At 40.0% G+C, this 21,507-nt stretch overlaps 2 protein-coding genes across 3 annotated transcripts in view; one reads left to right on the forward strand and one right to left on the reverse strand.

Moving 5' to 3' along the window:
* LOC137431845 (RNA-binding motif, single-stranded-interacting protein 1) overlaps positions 1 to 21,507 on the reverse strand; it is a 400,729-nt gene that overhangs the window by 253,694 nt on the left and 125,528 nt on the right. For both annotated transcript variants that reach the window (XM_078782569.1, XM_078782568.1), the window contains exon 4: positions 20,315 to 20,406. In XM_078782569.1, coding sequence (XP_078638695.1) covers positions 20,315 to 20,406 — 92 coding nt within the window. The remainder of the gene's footprint in view (positions 1 to 20,314; positions 20,407 to 21,507) is intronic.
* LOC144893034 (uncharacterized) overlaps positions 1 to 21,507 on the forward strand; it is a 296,542-nt gene that overhangs the window by 57,038 nt on the left and 217,997 nt on the right. The gene's annotated exons all lie outside the window — the stretch shown is intronic.

Below are 21,507 nucleotides of genomic sequence, written 5' to 3' on the forward strand. Positions count from 1 at the left end.
GTTCGCGATGGTCGTGATTGCCAGGGCGACCCGTACCTGGGCCGGGAGCTGGCGGAGAAAAAGCTCTCGGAAAAGGAAATCCGAGGGGTGCTCGCCAAGCGACGCGAGCATGTAGTCCATACGTTCGGACGGGCGCGTATCGCCGAGCTCAGGAAGGTCGAGCAGGCGTCGTGCGCATTCAGCCGGGGAGAGGGCGAAAGCACCCGGAAGAAGTGCCTTGATGGCTTCGTACTTGCCGTCAGCGGGCGGGCTCTGGAGGAGGCTCAAGCAGCGGGCGGCGGTCACGGAGCCGAGCGCGGCGACCACGTTATGGTATTTAGTGGTGTCCTCCGTAATGCCACGCAGGGCGAACTGGGAGTCCGCCTGAGCGAACCAGACGGCGGCATGTGCTTCCCAGAAAGTGGGCAGTTTGAGGGACACTGCCATGTCCATCGCGTGTCGTAAACTCGGGGTCACCAGTGAAGGAGCAGCGCTCCTGCTTGAGACGGACGAAGTGACGGACAAGACACAAACTCGTCCGAGAAGATGTTTATTGTATAATCAACTCGGGAACTCTGAAAACCCGTTTATCGGGTTCGCATACATATAATCCAAGCCAAAAAGCATACTCAGAACCAAAGCCACGCCTCTCGGGCGAGGCACGCTTTGGTGGTCATGTGACCGACAGGTGCAAGCAATTATAACCTCGGCGCCGCGGTTTATCCACCGGTTACGTCACCGGCTTGGGCAAGGAGATTATGTTGCTGGTCTCGAGCTTTGGGGGACCAATGGGTCGCTACAATATCTCTTCTGAAGTAAAAAAAAACCAAAACAAAAAAACAGTTTTAAAGCATTATACATATCAAACGATACATTTTATGAAACGGGGAAACCTAATACACACTTTGGTGGTTTTAAAATGACAGAATATTATATGTCTTTATTATAAATAAAAAAATGAACATCGACAACGACGCTGCTAAAAAAATACACAGCTCTAACGCATAACCACGAGTTTAAACTACATTTACAACAAATATGAAAACTATTTTCATATCACAATGTTAAATATAGAATATATAGAAGATAATGTTAAAAAAAAATAAGCCCTATCTTCCAATGGTAAAAAAATCCTTCAAAATATTCCTGGATCGGGAATAATATCCTGAGCCTCACCAAAAACTAATCAATTCTTCCTTATCCCAACGGCAATCATCCCACCAACTTTCATCCAAATCCGTTCAGAACTTTTCCAGATATCTTGTTCACAAACACACACACACACACACACGAGTGAATGCATTACTCCCTGGCGGGAGTAACTAGAACAACACTCATAGAGAGCATACATCCACCTGGTTGGCCATATCACTCAATGGTGAAGAATCACTTAAAAAATTATACTAGCCGGATCCGGATCTTCACCAAAATTGAATCGATTATTCCTTGTCACACGCACAACTGGTCCACCAAGTTTCGTCCAAATCCGTCCACAACGTTTTGAGATATCCTGCTATGTATCGTTTTTGGCCCGATCTCCCAATGGTGAAGAATCACTTAAAAATTCTAGTATCTGGATCCGAATCCGGATCTTCACCGAAATCTAATCATTTCATCCTTGTGACATGCGCTACCTTTCTGAAAAATTTCGTCCGAATCCGTCCACAACGTTTTGAGATATTTTGTTCACAAACGGACAGACAGACAAACAAATGAAAAATCGGTCAGAGACCGAGGACTTGATGGAATGTACCTTTTTTTTTTGATTTGCCAACCACTCCCCGCCATCATGGTCGTCTCTCCAATGCACAATCCCACGAGATATGCGGAAAGAACGAACCAAAACCCATTATCTTCTTTTTGATTCGTATATAAACATCATTAAAAGTAAATAATGACCTCGGCCAAAGTTCAAACGACGTGAGTTTAATCTCTACATGAAAGAATTCCACATAGTTATTTGGGCGGTGTATAAGCTAACAGATCGCTGTCTCCATCGATCTTGCCAAGGCCATAATACCTATCGGCTCAAAGTTCTTTTAACTCTTGACTTGGTAGTTTTTACAATGAAGGAAACACGTATCGAGAGTACATATGACATAGCGATTGTGAATGTGACAGCTCTGAGGCGTCTTTCGCTTCGCAGTGACGGCGAGCACCAACATGGCGGCTGTAAGATTAAAATCTGGCTTCAAGCCCCCTCACCACCCAAAGCCTTCAACCAGACATATTAACACGCTCCTCCCCCTTCATTCCCGTTCTTCAAAGCAAAGCGGTAAAAATTGTTGTATCTCCATTATATATTATGAGCAACGGTACCCGCCCTAAGGGTGGGGCTTCAATTTGACGTTAAATTCAAACGTTTTGGGTGACCTTGAGCTTGACCTTGGGCCTAGAGAGTTAAAAATTGGGCACAGTCTATTCCAGGGCAAGGCAAATATGTGTGTAAAGTATGACGATGTTATGTGCAACGATGTAGACGTAGTACTGCACACAAACAGACAGACAAACAGACAGACAGATAAACCAACATACTTGCCGGAATCTATTCCGGCAAGCAACAAACAGACAGACAGGGATGAAAACATAACCTCCATCCACCTTTGGTGGCGGAGGTAACTAGAACGGCACTCTGTAGAGCGCCGACCTGCGCCAGGCTGAACAGTTTAAGTTTTGTACCCCACTGATCGGCTGGATCTGGGTTCGGACCTAAACCAAAATCAAATCGGCCTGTTCATGCCACCTTCCCAACCAGTCCAACCAGTCCAGCAAGTTTCGTCTGAATCCGTCCATAACTTTTTGAGATATTGTGCTCACAGACAAATAGACAGACACACAGGGGTTAAGATATAACCTCTGTCCACCTTTGGTGCTGCAGGTAACTTTTCCTGCATCAGATTTATATTTAAAAAAAAAAACATTCTAAAAACAATCTTGTGTTGCAATTGTTATTTACTCCTATTGATCAAGAGAACTCGAGTGGTCATTCGTGAAACACTCGGATTAGTGGCAGCAGAATGCGAAGATGTTTCACAACATAACTCTTTAAATATTCCTTATTAATTTTTTTGGTCTTGTTGCATGACTTCGACACGATTCTTTATTCGTGATGCCAGAGTAACGTGATGCCCATGAAAAGTGCCCTTTACATAGGAAGGAATCAAACAATTTTTTTTTTTTTACAAAGCATTATGTATTGACCTTTTGGGAGAGTTTAATTAATCAATTAATTAAACATGTCAGAAATCAGTTGATTGCATTCGTCGCCATGATTGTTTTGTTTGTCTTTCTCGTTGCTGTTCCATATCATGACCTTTTCACAATTGAAATACTTGAAGGAATGCAAAGGAGGAAGGCCAAAGGAAGATTAAGCACGAACAAAGAGTCGTATAAATGGCTTACAAAAACCAATCGTCTTCTGTTCTACGAGTCAAAAGTGACATTTACAAACAAATTAGCCTGGGATGTGAGCAATTAGGCAGTGTCTTGTCAAGGACAACCTCATCAGCACTCAAAGGAGTCAAATGTCACAACACTACAGGAAAATTCTTTTTCAGCAGTACAAACAAAGTTGCCCCATTAAGCCCAGAAAAGGGAATATAAATGCATGAATAAAACATTGAAGATTTGTTTTGCATAATGTCGAGAAACATTGGTGATATTGCAGAGGTTTCGGCTTGGCGGACCTTTAATCTGGAAAAAGCAAGCCGTTTGAGAACTAAAACCATGTTCATTTGACTCAAATTTAGATTCCCTGTGCAAGCACACTGATTTAGCTCAATAACCCATTGAGGAATTCTCAAAACACAAAATGATTTCAGGCCACGAGAGAATACAGCTGGTTTTTCAGAAAAAAACCCCCAAAAAACAAGAAAAATAAATAATACAAGGATAATCAAATAAAAATAAAAGGTGTTTTTTCAGGAAAAAAAATTGTATAAAGAATAAAAAGACAATGAACAAATAAAATAAAATTAAAAAATCAATAGAAGATGGGGTTTTTCAAGAAAAGTAAATAAAAAGGGTATACTGAACCACCTTTCGAGGCCATTTTTACCCGCAAAGCAGGGGTTGGCCTTTATCGAGCACCGTGGTCCGCTTTTTGAAGCAATGTTTTACGGCCGGATGCCCTTCCTACTGCCAACAACCCTGTTAGTCGCCTCTTGCGACACACAGGGAATTACCAGTGAACTGGTCCTCAATTTGCCGAACTCGGAAGGATGACAGGCTGAGTCAACCGCCCTGGCGTTAATTCAGCGATCGACCGGGATATGGTATAAAGAATAAAAATAAATAAATAAAATAACAAAATAAAATAAAATCTAGTTTTTCAGGTAAAAAAATAATATAAAGAATAAAAAGACAATAAACAAATGAAATAAAAATAATAATAAAAATAAATCAAATCAATAGAAGATGGGTTTTTTGGGGAAAAGTAAATAAAAATGGTATAAAGAATAAAAATAAATAAATAGAATAACAAAATAAAATAAACGATAGTTTTTCAGGAAAAATAAATAAAAATTGTATGAAGAATAAAAAAGAAATAAAAATAAATAAATAATAAAATAAAATAAAATAAATAAATTAATTTTAAAAACGATTTCATTGTGTGCTCCTTTGGATTATAAATGTATAAAGGATATCTATTATTATTATTATTATTATTATTATTATTATGTAGTATGCAGTCTGTAGCTGGTGGTGGCATCATTGCTGGGAGTGCGGCTGTGCCGCTGATGCAGTGCCCTGTCTTACCAGTAAGCTACCCAAGTTCTGCTCCTGCTCTAACCTCCAGGGGGGCACAGAATCAGCGGCATAGCCACGCCCCCAACAAATGATGCAACAAGCAGCCACGTACTGCATATGAAAGGAAAGGGTTGTGCATCTTTCCTTCCACAGTCCCTTGTCATGTGATTCAGTAAGTGGCATCGGAAACAGGATTGTGTGATAGAAATTTCAGCATACCTTTTTATTTACAGAGATGATATATGCAGGAGATGATGTGTATAACAATTCCAAGGTCAAAGGACAAGTCACATGAGTTAATTGAGTTAGTTAAGAATCAACTGTTTACCAAGTTAATCCAGTGCACTGACTTGTACAAATACTAATCATATCAACCAGAGCGAAGTCGAAGTTCCGCCATCGTAAATCCCCACATTTCTCACCTAATGCAAAGTTGAAAGATGATAAAAAAAAGTTCCACCAGGAATGACTCAACTTCAGATTTTGAGTTAAATTGATTTCTTCCCATTTTGACCCCTGTGACCCCAAGTCCCCACGCCTGAGGCATGAACCGTGTGTCAAATCCAAAGAATCGTTACATATTTCATGCATCTCTAAATTTTGATTTTCGATAAAAAAATATTCAATAAAAACTGTTTAACAATGTGCCCGCAATTGCATATTTCTGTATTTGACCTTTTGACCCAGCGTGGGCTTTGATCCACCCTTTAGTGGGCAGGGCCAAAAGGACTGCCCTTGCAACTTCTTGCCATGTGGTGATCATAACTTGGTGAATTTCTGCGCAACTGTTTAGGAGGAACGCCTGGTGTTGGTTTAGCGGTTAGGGTGCCGGCTTGGGATCCTAGGATCCTGGGCTCGAATCCGGTCGATCGCTGAATTAACGCCAGGGGGGTTGACAGCCTGTCATCCTTCCGAGGTCGGCAAATTGAGTACCAACTCACTGGTAATTCTCTGTGCGTCGCAAGAGGCGACTAACAGGGTTGGCGGCAGGAAGGGCCGTAAAACATTGCTTCAAAAAGGGGACCAAGGTGCCCAAAAAAGGCCAACCGATGCTCTGCGGGGAAAAATGGCATCTAAAGTTGTTTTTTTGTTTGTTTGTTTAGTAGGAGGTAGCGTGACAGACGGACAGACACAAACAGACAGACACAGAAAACAAGCAGACAGACGGACAGACACAGACAGACAGAAAACAAACAGACAGACAGCCGGAGACGATTACAATATCCCCCGGTTTTTTCTTTTCTTTCAAAAAGCATGAGGATAATAATTCTGTTATCTACAGTGGTGAAAAAAGAAAAGGTTGCATCAATCATTTCATTCTGAAGACCGAGGTCAATTCCATCTTCGTATCACGGTTAAATAAAAAGAGATTGATGACAAGACCAGGTAGTTGGCAGATTACTTTCACTTTGTCAGATGCAATACTTACACGATATTGTCTCAACTCCCCCGAAAAACTATAAAGCACGGCGTTTTTCCAGCGAGGTCATTTATCATTCATCTGCACTCGATACCTGTGTACCTACTCAATCGGCAAGAAAGTGGGATTGACATTGCAGCAGAAAGCTGTTACAACTGTTGTTTGAGTGAAGAGGCACTTAGCACGGGACAAATTGCATCAGAAATGAAATTTAACCGGTGAAATGTGTTTTCACACATGAAGAGGAACAAGGGAACTGGTCAGTGTGTCGAGACAAAAGAAAGGAGAACAAAAGGGTGTTTTTACGACTTCAACAGATTGAATGTTAAAGTATCTGCCCTTCACGGACAGAGCAATATCATCAAGCGGTCCAAAGTGGGCCTGGGAGGACTATTCTGATGTGGATGTCAGGAGACAAACTGTCTGGAATCGCCTTGTGGACATGGGCATCCCAGGTCCGTTTGACTCAAAAGAAGCCATCTCTGACAAAAAAAAAAAAATACAAGCCTCCAAACCATAGAGAGGGTTCATCGTAGGGTGACTAGATTGATTCTGGGCCTAGCTCGACTCAGCCATGAGAAGCAGCTGAAGGAGACAGGAACTAATACATTAGAAAGGAGGTTAATGGGGGATATCATATAAATGTTTTAGATAATGAAGGATGTGGACAGAAGATGTGCAGAAGAATTATTCAGCACAATCGATAGTGATAGGTCCAAGGGCCATATAGGCCTGAGAGTAAGGGGTCTTTCACTCAGAGAGTATTTAATGCAAGGAATTGTCTCCCTGGAAAGGTAATGGCAGCAGAAACCGTAGATAACTTTATATTGAAATAAGATAGGTACCTAGAAGCATTGGAGATAGAGGGGTACAGGTATAATGGCAAGATATGGATGTTTTTTGAGCATCGATGGGTGATTGTGTACACCTGTGCTGAGTGTGAGGCCTGTGATAGGGTCTCGTCCAGGTATCAGGGTTTGGATCAGTGTTATATATTCTTAACCCTAAAACTGCCTTTGCCCACCGGGGGTCAAATCCAAAGAATCGTTACATATTTAATGCATCTCCAAATGTTTATTTCCTACAAAATTTTCATTAAAAAATGTTTTAAAAATGTGCCCGTAATTGGATTTTTGGATATTTGACCTTTTGACCCAGCCCCAGTGGGCGGGGCCAAATATGACAATGCCCTTTCATGTTCTTGCCTCAAAAAATAAAATAAGATAATAGAAACAAGACATAAGCACACAAAAAAAAAATCCATTTTTTTTGATGTCCCTGAGACCCTGGTGATCCACCAACACCTGGTGATGTCCCTGAGCCTGCCACACTTTTCTCATCAGCACTCCTCCCCCCCAACCCCCAAATTAAATTAAGTCGTTGGTGTGCTGGACATATTTATTCTAGTTTTGGTGTAGCACAGGAATTATGGGCCGAATGGCCTCTTCCTGCTTCAAATTTCCTTGTTATTCCTTGTTGAACGAGCTGACGCGTAGTTGGGGGCAAAAGAGGATGACCCAGCTAAATTGGTCTCTGGAGCATGAGGATTGGACAGTCTGTGGAACTCCATTATATTGTGGGGCAAGTCGAAATTCATGCCTTGTGGCTTAGACAGACAGCAATTCATTCACCGATTCTCTGGTGAGGAATGCCACTCCGCATGAGATTTCCAGTCCATCATCCACAGGGCCAGACGGTGTGTGAGGCCATTTCAAGTCATGATGTGCGTTGCCTTCCTCTTCCTTCTTGCACCAATAAACTTCAGAACCACATTCAAGTCCTGGAAGAGCAGTTAAAGTGCATGGACTGGGATCACTTCGGAATGGCTACAATGTGCATTTTTCAACAGATTAAGCCTCCGAAGGCAAAGTTACATGGAAATTTTAGTGAGCGCAATGAAGTTTATTTGAATAACTCACCAAAGCTTTATGCCGTATTATACTATTTTTTATTACAAATACATATCTTTTCAAGTTGGATGATGCACATTCTCCACATTCAGGTGAACTACTACCTTAAGAATGCCAGCTTGCATGCTGTTTTGTTCTGGACAAATCTCTGATCTCAACTTCATTGAGAAACTCTGAAATATCGTTGCCAGAAGATTGGCTGAAAATAGATGAAAAAAGTGACAACCATTAGAGACATTTGGGCATCTGTGATGTGGATATGGATGGAGGAAGTTTCAGTCGAATACATCCGTAATATATGCTCTTCCATGCCCAGGAGGTTCCAAGTTGACAGGTCGGCTTAAGGAGGATCCAGATCTGGATCTTCACCAGAATCAAACTAATTTGGCCGTGTCACACACCCAACCTGTCCACCAGGTTTGATCCAAAACCGTGCTTAACTTTTTGAGATATCTTGCTCACAGACAGACAGACAAACAGATGAAAAATCACTCATAGAGCGACACTTGGAAAAACAGAACAAAGTAGAATGGCACTCAGTAGAGCATCCTTTTGACCTCAAAAATAATTAGTGGTTGAATTCAGTGACCTGATATGCACATTGTCTTCAAAAAGTTTAAGTTAATCGGATGAAAATTGAGGATTTTAGAATTTCGGCCTATGTTGACCTTATGATCTATGTTGATCTCAAAAATAGTTGGTGGTTGAATTCAGTTAGCTGATATCTAAATCACATTAAGATTTCAAGTCAATGGGATAAAAATTGAGGATTTTAGAAATTCAAAAAAGTGGTTGACCTTTGGCCTATGTTGACCTTGTGACCTATATTGACCTCAAAAATAGTTGTTGGTTGAATTCAGTTGACTGATATGTAAATTCAGTTGTAAATTGATATTTATAAATATTTTGATATAAAATTTACACTGATATGTAAATTCAGTTGACCGTTTTTTTTTTGTGATTGATGTTAGCTCTTACATGAGCCTCGATCTTGTATACAAAAAACAAAACAAAAAGTTAAAACATGTCAATGGCTTCACATATCCAGGTACCTATATTGATTCAACTAGTGACATAGACGGTGAAATTAATTGTCGCGTTGGAAAAGCTAGTGGTTTCTTCAAGCGATTAAACAGTATTGGGAAAAGCAAGATCAGCCTTGGTACGAAAATCAAACTTACAACGATAATGTTGTCTCAACATAACTGTATTCTCAACACAACACAACTGTCTGCAGAGACGTGGCAATTGAAAATGTCCCAAGAGCACAAGATCGTTGCCTTTGACAGCAGAAGCCGACCTAACATTGTCAGCATTAAATGGACTGACGTTTGTAACCAATGTGTAAGTAACAAGTCAGGAGATGACGATGGTTCACGAGCGAGCGGTATTATCTGTTATGAGACTAGTTAGCTACACAATACCGAAAATTCAGTTCGATTCCGACAACTTTGAAAATTTGACCTTTGTGACCTTGAAATGTCAAAACGAAGGTCACTGACCTTGAAATGAGATATAAAATAATGTATAATCAGTTATGAGGTTAGTTAGTTACACAATACTGAAAATTCGGTTCAATTCCGACAAATTTGAAAATTTGACCTTTGTGACCTTCAAAGGTCAAAGGTCGAAGATTCTGAAATTTTTTGGAAAACTTGTATTTCATGATGTATGTGATGATATAAGATCATGTACGACATTTCATCCTATCAGGAAGCGAACAATGTAATAAAACCATCAAAAATCGACTTTTCTAAATTTCGTGACCTTGTGACCTTGACCTTGGGGCGGAAATGAAAAATCGAGCTCCGTGGGGCTGGACATATGACATTGGCCTAACCAAATATCGAAACCCCTGTCAAATTTCACCAAACCCCTCTGAGAAGATGTAGCTTGAACTCGATTACCCCCTAAAAAGACATCTTTTTCGGGCGTGGCTCCACCTACAATGCGCAATACGCCCACTCTAGGCAGGACACAACTAGATCATGATATCAACCTCCCACCCAAGTTTTATCAAGATCGGATGATATCATCGGGTAGTTATGCTGCGGACAGACAGACAGACAGACATACACCCATGACGAATATAGTGGTCACTGTTTGATAACTCGTGAACCAATAAATAGGAACAAAGCAACCCGATGCCTCTGATATTTTGTGGAAAAGAAAACTTACATGACCTGGACATCCAATACCACAACCAAGCACAGAAGTATCCTACCAGGTTTTGACATGGCATACGAGACTTGGAAGGAGCAGAGAGGAAGACCTAAAGCATTCTGGGAAAACACCATCAACATAGACCTCCAGGGAACCAGAGTCTCCGACTCAAACGTAGAATGGTTCAGCAGAAGCAGAATGTGGCAGAGATCCTTTGTCGCTTCATGTCTCAGAAGGCACAGGGAAAACCAAGTACCGTACATGATTTGGTATCAAAATACGTTTTACCTCTGCAACCGAATGTGAACAGAAGTTATGTTTTCACCCCTGTTTGTCTGTCTGTGAGCAGGATATCTCAAAAAAGTTATGGACGGATTTGGACAAAATTCGGTGGACAGGACAAGGACGAATCGATTCGATTTTGGTAAGGATCCGGATGCAGATCAGTGGGAGACAAAACGTAAACTGTTCATACTGGTGGAGGTATGCTCTCTACCAAATGCTGATCTATCATTCACTGTGGAAACTGATAACATATTCTTTCAATGTTTCATTATCAACCGCATTAAAATTTAAATATCACGTCACATGCACAAACACATGATGTATAGTTTTACATTGAAATTCACCTCACTGGGCCATTAACAGATTTCCTAAAGCAATATATCAATATTCAATTATCCGAATTGTACATTGTGTACTTTTGTACGTATGATGTGTACAAAATGTCGTCTTTTGTACTCGGCATAATGATGATGAGTGACAACCTTTCTAAGAAGAGGACACACAACTTCGACATAATTAACGTTTTTTTTGGTTTGTTTGTTTTTTGTTTACAAGATCGAGGCTTATGTAGTATTTCAGCATTCCTACAACTGGCAGCAAATGAATATCCTCAAAATTCCCTGTTCACATCGAGTCATGAAGTTTCACCAGGTGGTTGTTGTTGTTTTGTATGCAGTCTGTGGCTGCTGGTTGCATCATTTTTCTGGAAGCGCGTTTGCGCCGCTGATGCAGTTCCACAATTACCAGCGAGCTGGTACTCAATTTACCGACCTCGGAAGGATGACAGGCTGGGTCAATCCCGCTGGCGTTAATTCAACAATCGACCGGGATTCGAACTCAGGATCCTAGGATCCCAAGACAGCACCCGAACCGCTAAGCCGACACCAGGCTCATCGGGTGGTATATCCTTCCCTTTAGAAAAAAAAAAAGAATCAGGAACACAGTCATTTGAACTTGCAAATAATGGTTTGCAACAGAGGAACTCAGCCAATTGTACTAATGTAGAACAATACTCTCAAATATCTGTCTTTGGGGATATACCGTGAACCATGATGGAAAAAATATCATGAACTCAAGTTGTGCTTTTAGTAGAAAAGACATTTTCAGCATTAACCTACATGCATTAGCCATGTTTACATAATTGCTAGGTAATGGGCTTCAGCATCAATTGATCATTTGATAAATCAAAGTCATTTCTTCAATGCTCTCAGCCCAGATGGTCTTTCCCTATTTAACATGTACACTGGAAAGCTTCACAGAAATACAAACATGGAAGCTGCTTCAAAGTTTGGAGGTGGGACGTGTATCAAAATTGCAGCTACAAAGTGAAAATAAAGAAATTCAAAGAAAGATCTAACAGTCCTTCCCACAATCACCCACACCCTATAACCTCCTATTCCCCACACCTGATGAGATTAAAACATTTTGGGCAGTGACCGAACAGAACATGCTCAATAGTTTAGCGGATAAACCAAAAGTTGTGAAGCTTGCAGTTGTCTCAGTACCAGACGCAATTAAAATTAATTGCCATCAACAAAAAATTTCAATACTTAATTTTTTTTGTATAAAGCATAGCAAATGTAAATGATTAAGTTGCCATACCTTTGAAGAACTTCATTATCATTTTCCTGTTTAAGAACCACTCCCAAAGCTTCTTGAGGGCAACAGTAAGGTTAAAGACCTTGATAAACTTACGGGATATGGAGGCGAAAATGATCCCTGGCCGAGGATAAACGTATTAAAAGACCGCATTCCTTGGGAAAGACTAAAGAGCAAGAAGATCAAATAATAAATGTTGGGGATTTAATGCGGCAGAGATATGAAAGAAACAGAGTGAACCTTTCTAAATCAGGCCGAGAAATTTGAATTCGGAAGATAAAAAGCCAAAACCAATGCATTTCGGTCCATGCAGGACAAAGTCGAGTGAAGAACTAGTCTTGCTCTTGTTGCTCAGAATCGTCGGAGGGATTAAAAAAAGATGTGGATGAAATCAACGTGATGTTGATCGAGGGATGACACCTTCCATGGGATGCAGACTCAATGGTGTAATGGTTAGTGTGTCCGCATAATGGTTAGCGTGTCCGCATAATGGTTAACATGTCCGCATAATGGTTAGCTAGTGGTTCAAATCTGTCCGCAGCCATACCAAAGTTCCTCAATTAATCTTGAATTCATTGGTTTGGGGGAAAAAAATCGGTAGCTTATCAACTCTTCTTGGAATTTATTTTTTGTGTAAAGTGATTTTAACCACATTTCCGCAAACTATCTGCAGGTTCTACATCAGAGCTGGTGATCAGAAGACAAATATCAACTACGTATACATAACGATGAGCAAGTAGAGAGATATATATTGACCTGATTTGCAATTTCAATTATAAATTGTCCAAAGTCGATTCCAAATTCATTCCACCATATTGTTTTGCTTATTTGAATTGGCCTAAAGGAACATACCAGCATGTGAGCAGCAGTGCTTGTTATTCACTCTCAATTATAATGTCAAACTCTTCTTATATTGATGTAATTATTGTTTTCTCATATTTTGCAGGCTCACAAGATTATTCATCGACCCATTCAGGTATATGATGGTCTTGAGCCTTCACCTGAGCAGACCAATAAGTTTCTTGTCGTGAGACTTTGATGAGAAAAATAACAACAGAAGGCACATTATATGGACAAAATGAACAAAGCTGAATATTTGACAAACTTTCTGCAGATAGAGTTCATGATCTGGATGGTCAATTGAATCAGGCAGTCGGTAAATTGAAGCAACTCTTCAGATCCTCTTTCTAAGATCAACTGCCTGGACACTTGTTAGGACCTGGTTCCATTTTCCATTTCATAAACTCTGTCTACAATACTGCTCTTTGGAGATAAACAACAAAGACATTTTCAATTCAACATGCACAATAAACATATGAAGACAGTGAGGACTAGACCGGCACTTAGTATACCTCCGCCAGGCTGAACAGTTTACGTTTTGTATCCCACTGATAGGCCGGATTGGGGATCCGGACCTGCACAAAAATCGAATCGGGTTGTTCTTGTCACCAAACACACTAATCTACCAAGTTTTGTTATAATCCGGCCACAACTTTTTTGAAATATCGTGCTATATATCGTTTTGGGCGAAATTTCTCAATGATGAAGAATCACTTAAAAAAATAATAAAACTCTCATGTCCGAATACAAGTCTTGATCTTCACCAAAATCTAATCAATTCGTCATTGACAGACACCCAACCTTCCCACCAAGTTTAGTCCAAATCCGTCCATATCGTTTTGAGATATCGTGCTATATATCGTTTTGGCCTGATTACTCAATGGTGAAGAATCATTTTTAAAATTATAGTATCCGATTTCTGACTTGGATCTTCACCAAAATCTAATAATTTCATCTTTGTCACATACTCAACATGTCCACCAAGTTTTGTCCAAATCCGTCCACAAGTTTTTGAAATATCGTGCTATACATCGTTTTGGGCCATATTGCTCAATGGTGAAGAATCACTTAAAATGTAATAAAAAATTCTCGTATCCGGATGCAAATCTGCATGTTCACCAAAATCTAATAATTTCGCCAATGTCACATATCCAACAGGTCCACCAAGTTTTGTCCAAATGCGTCCATAACTTTTTGAGATTTCCTGCTATATATCGTTTTGGCCTGATCACTCAATGGTGAAGAATCATTTTTAAAATGATAGTATCCGATTCCTGATTTGGATCTTCACCAAAATCTAACCATTTCATCTTTGTCACATACTCAACATGTCCAACAAATTTCGTCCAAATCCGTCCAAAACTTTTTTTAAATATCGTGCTATACATTGTTTTGGGCCATATTGCTCAATGGTGAAGAATCACTAAAAATGTAATAAAAAATTCTCGTATCCGGGTACAAATCTGGATGTTCACCAAAATCTAATCATTTCGCCAATGTCACATATCCAAAAGGTCCACCAAGTTTTGTCCAAATCCGTCCATAACTTTTTGAGATTTCCTGCTATATATCGTTTCAGCCTGATCACTCAATGGTGAAGAATCATTTTTAAAATGATAGTATCCGATTCCTGATTTGGATCTTCACCAAAATCTAACCATTTAATCTTTGTCCCATACTCAACATGTCCACCAAATTTCGTCCAAATCCGTCCACGACTTTTTTTAAATATCGTGCTATACATTGTTTTGGGCCATATTGCTCAATGGTGAAGAATCACTAAAAAGGTCATAAAAAATTCTCGTATCCGGATACAAATCTGGATGTTCACCCAAATCTAATAATTTCGCCAATGTCACATATCCAACAGGTCCACCAAGTTTTGCCCAAATCCGTCCACAACTTTTTGAGATTTTCTGCTATATATCGTTTTGGCCTGATCACTCAATGGTGAAGAATCATTTTTTAAATGATAGTATCCGATTCCTGATTTGGATCTTCACCAAAATCTAACCATTTCATCTTTGCCACATACTCAACATGTCCACCAAATTTCGTCCAAATCCGTCGACAACTTTTTTAAATATCGTGCTATACATCGTTTTGGGCCATATTGCTCAATGGTGAAGAATCACTAAAAAGGTCATAAAAAATTCTCCTATCCGGATACAAATCTGGATGTTCACCGAAATCTAATCATTTCGTCAAAGTCACATATCCAGCCTGTCTACCAACTTTTGTCCAAATGCGTCCATAACTTTTTGAGATACCTTGCTTACAGACAAACAGTCATGGGTGAAAACATGAGCTCTATCCGTCCACCTTTGGTGGTGGAGTTAATAATGACCTTGGAGTTATTTGCGCCATCCAGGACAATTCGTGTCCTGATAAAAATTGCACAAATAAAAAAAAGTTTCTCACTACGTTTCAAGCTTTGCCGTCGGTCGGCTCAGGGGATTGTTTTTTTCTCCATTGTGATGACAGAAGCTGCTGAGAAAATTTTCTTCCTACAATTTGTGGGAACATTAGTGGGTGAAAGGAACCGCTTAAAACTGGCGATAAAGAGAACACATTGCAATGTTTAGCCATTACTAAGAGCAATGACAACAATCAAGCAGAGATTGGTGGTGGAAACCGACAAATCTGTCATTATCGTGCTTTTCCATTAACTGTTCATTTATCACCCTTGAGAGAAGGGTAGATGCAGAGACCTTTTGCTGAGATGAGGGAAACATGGAGCTTGGTGTTTTCATGCTGGCCATGTGCATTTAACCTGGAACACCGAGGGAGCTCTTCCTTTCGATTACTATTATTCACGTGCAATTGTTGTTTAATGACCATAATGCAGGGTCGTTCGTCACGTCAGGGAATCCAGCTCAGAGAGAATGCACATTCTTTGGGACAAACGGAAAGGGAAGCAGGAGAGAAAGAAGCGGAGTGATGGAATAGTGAAGAGGATGATCAATGGCGGTGCTGAGAAAGTACAAAGTTGCTTTAGCTGAAGTGCGACTTATCTGAGACGTGTCAGCTGGAGGAGGAAAGCTGCAGAAAGGGTTAATAAAAGACTATAACTCAAGGATCACTATTTGTAGGTTATAGTTACTAGATACTGAAAGGAACGAATAAAGAAATATGTCAGACCCACAAAACAATCAGAATAAAGTGGTTGCAGAACAGGATATTTATTTTTTAAGTTGCACAATTAACTCATGAGCCAATAAATATTATCTACAACAACCCGAGCTCTGTTAAGCGCATGGACAGGAGGGTGAAGTATCTATTCAAACCATTTACCCCACAATGATGCATGAAAGAACATGACCAATGAAGATCAAAATCTACGTTTTGGGAGGAACAAAGAGAAATCACTCCCTGCGGAGTCAAAACAGATTGGCGAGAAACATAATGTTAGCTTCTTCTTCTTTTGGATTCAGCACAAGGCTGCGGGGTAGCATTATTGGCTGAGGAGGTATCTGTGCCACTGATGCAATGCCCTCTGCTGGTTAAAGCAGGAATTTGTTAAGGGTGCCGGTGATAACTCGCCTACACTTCGCTGAGGATGCCGTGGAATCTTTAATGTCCACCGACTAATGCCGGCACAGTCTGGATGCCAGGTTTAACGTCCATCCGAGGGACGGCACGGCACACACATTGATTATCCAACCTGCGAAACACCAACATGACGGTTTATAACTGGGTCGGGATTCAAACCCGGGTTTAGACAACTCATAGGTGAGTGTGTGTACCTGTAGTGTAGGCCATGTTGGCTGAAAAAAGCAAACACAAGTTGGCATTGTGTAGACATACGGGGGGAGAGGATTGGACTATAACCTGGTAAAACACGGCGTGATGGTTACAATCTTTACATCGCTACAGACACTATCAAAGGGCTAGATTGTAATGAGCAAACGGACAAGGTGAAGTAAAAGGTAAAAGAGGGGTTGCAGGAATAAATAAACAAGAAGACGTCATGCGGAGCACGATACTTGCAAAATCCGTCCCGTCCCCCGTCCCCCAAGAAATAAATTCCATTGATACCATTGATACAGCAAATTGTCCATTTCATCAAGATTAAAATTGACAATCTTGATCAAAGCTTGGGTCAATAGGAAGAAAAGTGACTATTTTTCAGATGAAAATTTATGATTTTGGAAGGTTGACCTTTGACCTTTTGACCTCAAAAATAGCTAGTTTCCCTATTTAGTGACTCAATGTGCAAATGCTGTTCAATTTTCAAGTCAATCGGATGAAAATTGAGAATTTTTGAAACTTGGCCTATGTTGACCTTTTGGCCTATGTTGACCTCAAAAATACTTGGTGGTTGAATTCAGTGACACAGGTACTGTGGTTGAATTCAGTGACCAGATATGCAAGTCCTCTTCAAATTTCAAGTCAATTGGATGAAAATTGAGGATTTTTGAAACTTGGCCTATGTTGACCTTTTGGCCTATGTTGACCTCAAGAATACTTGGTGGTTGAATTCAGTGTCCAGATATGCAAGTCCTCTTCAAATTTCAAGCCAATTGGATGAAAATTGAGGATTTTAGAAGTTTGGCCTATGTTGACCTTTTGGTCTATGTTGACCTCATAAGTACTTGGTCGTTGAATTCATTGACCAGATATGCAAGTCCTCTTCAAATTTCAAGTTAATTGGATGAAAATTGAGGATTTTAGAAATTTTGCAATGTTGGTGACCTTTGGCCTCTGACCTTTTGACCACAAAAACAATATTGGCTTGTTGATTTTGACCAACTCTACCATTTGGTGAAGTTTCGTGAAGATCAGTTGAAAATTGTGACCTGTAGGCCGGTGACAAACAAACAGACAAACAGACAGATAGACAGAACCACAAACGCAACCGACCAATATACTTGAAAAATCTTCGATTTTGCAAGTAATCAATTATTCTCAAAAACATTGGGGGCTGTGAATGGCAGGTACTGTATACCTGAATTAACCTGACAGGTTGGAAATATTTGTGGATAACTATGACATCATAAACACAAGCTAAATGACTGTCAATCACTATTATACTATGTTTATATGATATACAACAGACCAGCAGCGGTACTCGATGTTGCCCAGAGCTGTTCTATAATCATGTTGGCATTTTGAAGAAATAAAAATTTGTTTTATTTTTCTATTTTATTTTTTTGTGGGGGCCTAAAACACTTCCCTACACTGAGGAGTGGGGTTGGCGTTCATTTAATATTACCTTCCACATTGGTACAAAAGCTTAGGCATGATAGAGCAATTTTTTAAAAAAATATACAAAAAAATCCAACTCATATTTTTCAAAATTTTCAAATTTTTATTTTTTGTGGGGACCTAAAACACTTCCCTACACCCACTAAGGAGTGGGGTTGGCATTCATTTAATATTACCTTCCACATTGATACAAAAGCTGGGGCACGATAGAGAATTTTTTTTTTTAATATCCAAAAAATCCAACTCATATTTTTCAACATTTTCAACTTTTTATTTTTTGTGGGGGCCTAAAACACTTCCCTACACCCACTAAAGAGTGGGGTTGGCATTCATTTAATATTACCTTCCACATTGATACAAAAGCTGGGGCACAATAGAGCAATTTTTAAAATAGCAAAAAAATCCAACTCGTATTTTTCAACATTTTCAAATTTTGTTTTTGCCTAAAATACTCCCCAGAACTCACTGATGAACTTCTGAAAGTTTGACGAAGAACTGTTTAACCATCTCTTAGAAAAATGGTGCGCCACATACAGACAGACAAACATCTCTCTATAGATATAGATATAACATATGAATGTATGCAGAAGCTCATATATAATTTCAGAATGAAAATACATGATCCTGTACAGAGACTACTACTGATACTACTACGTTAACAGCCACAATTAATCTCGCCTTCTCATGAGGTTGGTCTTGGGGGATGTTTGGCCCAATTCTTTCTCACGAATCGGCTGGCAAGGCCTGATGTATGACCTCTACGCTATCTTGTTGCACCAATACTGTGCGCTATCTTGTATTGTACGAAGAACACGTAATCTCACGTTATTATAACCTAAAATTGGCCTGGACATCTGCAAAAGTGTGAATGGTTCCACCTCGAGGCCGTACAATGATGGACTTGTTTTCTTACTGCAGGTGGAGTTTTGGAAACCTTCAGGTGTACATGCACCTGATAAAGCAAGTCGACTGTAAATCTGAAAACATCATCCTTTGTGCTATGTATGCCATCCAAGATACAATGCCCTTTGTTACGATGCCAAGGGTATGCAAATTCCCAGATGAGCATGCATCTGAGCTTTCATTTTTCAAATATTCTTCTCGTAAGTACTAACAATAAAAATAATTGCTATAATGTGCACAATGCTATCTTGCAAGCAAAATACTAGGTATACTTGAGTAGAAGGGATGGCTCAAACTCAGGTACTCATTTACTACATGGGGACCAAGTCATTGAGCTGATGAGTTGGTCGATGCACATTCCCGAATGCAATCGAGCAAGTTGAATACGTTACCTGAAAGCTCAATAGGTATCAATACCAACCAAGGTTGTATCCACAAAGTCACCTGACATCGAAATTACTAAAGCAATGGGTTCATGAGTACCCTTCATTTTTCCAGCCACCAAGGTCACTTTTTAGGTATCGCTTGCACCGTTTTGTAATCGTTGCTGAAAAGAGCTGAAAATGTGGTCTGAAAGGCACTGTTTCCTGGATCATCACAACTAGGTGATTTCCATTGCGAGTGGAATTGCTAATTATACCAAATTACAGGGTAATTACAACAAACGAATTTCACCCGATGCACGCATTGGGAATTACCTTTGGCAGGTACTGTACTAGTTACACGGAGAAAAACGCAATTTCTACACGAACGCAATTCATGCAATTTTTTTTACAAACCTTTGGTTTTTTTAACAAACAGCAATCAAAAAAAACCCCAATGAGACGGTACATTTCGAGAACTAGCAACAGCACCTGCCCTAAGGGGATGGGGCTTCAATTGGGAGGCCCAAATGAAAAAGCAAAATATCAGAAATTGAAGGCTTTTTATACTTTAAACGATTTATATAAACATCCGTTAAATCATATCACACGCAAATCATCAAAATCAAAACAGTATTTGTAGAATTTCAATAAAAGCCACATCACTGTTCATATCGGTAAATATTATTCCATCGTGTTTGAAAAACTGGAAAACTGGAAAATTGGAAAAAATTTCCTAATTGGAAAAACAATATAGCCTATTTTACTCCAGGGGGGTCCCAGGATTACCCACGCAAAATTTCGTTGCAATCGGTTCAGCCGTTTTTGCGGTACCTGGGAACGGACGGACGGACAGACAGACAGACATTTGGTGAATTATAGTAAGATGGACTCACCTTGGCCATTTGTGCCTGGATTCCGCTGGCCTTGAGCGCGGACACAGCTTTCTGGGCAGCCGCAGGACTGTCAAAATCCACAAACCCGTAACCTGCGACGGATGTGGACAACATTTTACTTATAGATACATTTCAGTGCCAGGACATCCCTGGCCAGCCACTTACTGTGATACCATGTGTGCAGCAGAGATTAGCTATTTTTTTTAATGGGGGCAACACTTCATTGTAAATGGCTTTAATCACAATGTGGTTCAGAAGGTGAGGGCATGGGAGTTAATGAAGCCACACACGGTATTCAGCCATTTTGGCATAAATAAATTGCACCGGCTTACAGTTTTCCTTTGCACAACAATTGGTGCAGAAAATTGCATAAAGTAGAGAATAGTTTTCTGAATATAAATGAATGGAAGCAGCAGCACAGATGATAATCCGAAGGAAATCCTTCATGGATCCACCTAATCGTGGGCATGCCAGGTCCTGGAAGCAAACTACAAGTGGGGTTTGTAAATATCTTGGGGGCAAAAGGAGGCTCACAGTAACTTGCAAATGCATGTAGTAGGTGAGGGTAAGGAAATCGAGAATTTACAGGTGGGGGATGAGGGTTGGTGATGAAAGGAATTTGCGTGGGAGTCATGAGTTATGAATAGCTGGGTGGGAAGAACATTCCCTCCGATTAAAACCGACCGATGGAGCATTGGCAGTGTCCTTGCTATTTATTGCAAGGGGAAGGTGTTTGGAAAACAATGTTGGGATTGAGTGCATGTTTAAACACTACATTCACTATAAATGTGGCGCTCACGTCAAGTAAACCAGTAGAGCATAACAAGGTTGTTTTAATGTTACATTTTCATGAGGTGTCACTAATGTAGGCTAATTAACCTTCATTATTTAACACAAGCTATAAGACAATGAATTCAAACGACAATGCTCTCCTAATGAGAATAATAAATGTGAATAATTAAATACATAATGTGGATAAATGTGCCCATGAAAATCAGTGGTGAAAATCATTCACGATGCATTTACTGCACCTGCAGCCAACGATGCTCATTGGAATAGAGAGTGGAAGAGGGACAGCACACACCTCTATCACTTTAATTGCCCCTTCATTGGCACCTGCTCACCACCCATTTTTACCTATACAGCCATCAAAAAAGCACAATGCTTCGTGAGCACGCCAACGAAGGTAAGAG

Source organism: Myxine glutinosa, chromosome 7, assembly GCF_964187855.1.
Source record: "Myxine glutinosa chromosome 7, kmMyxGlut1.1, whole genome shotgun sequence".
Lineage (NCBI taxonomy): Eukaryota > Metazoa > Chordata > Myxini > Myxiniformes > Myxinidae > Myxine > Myxine glutinosa.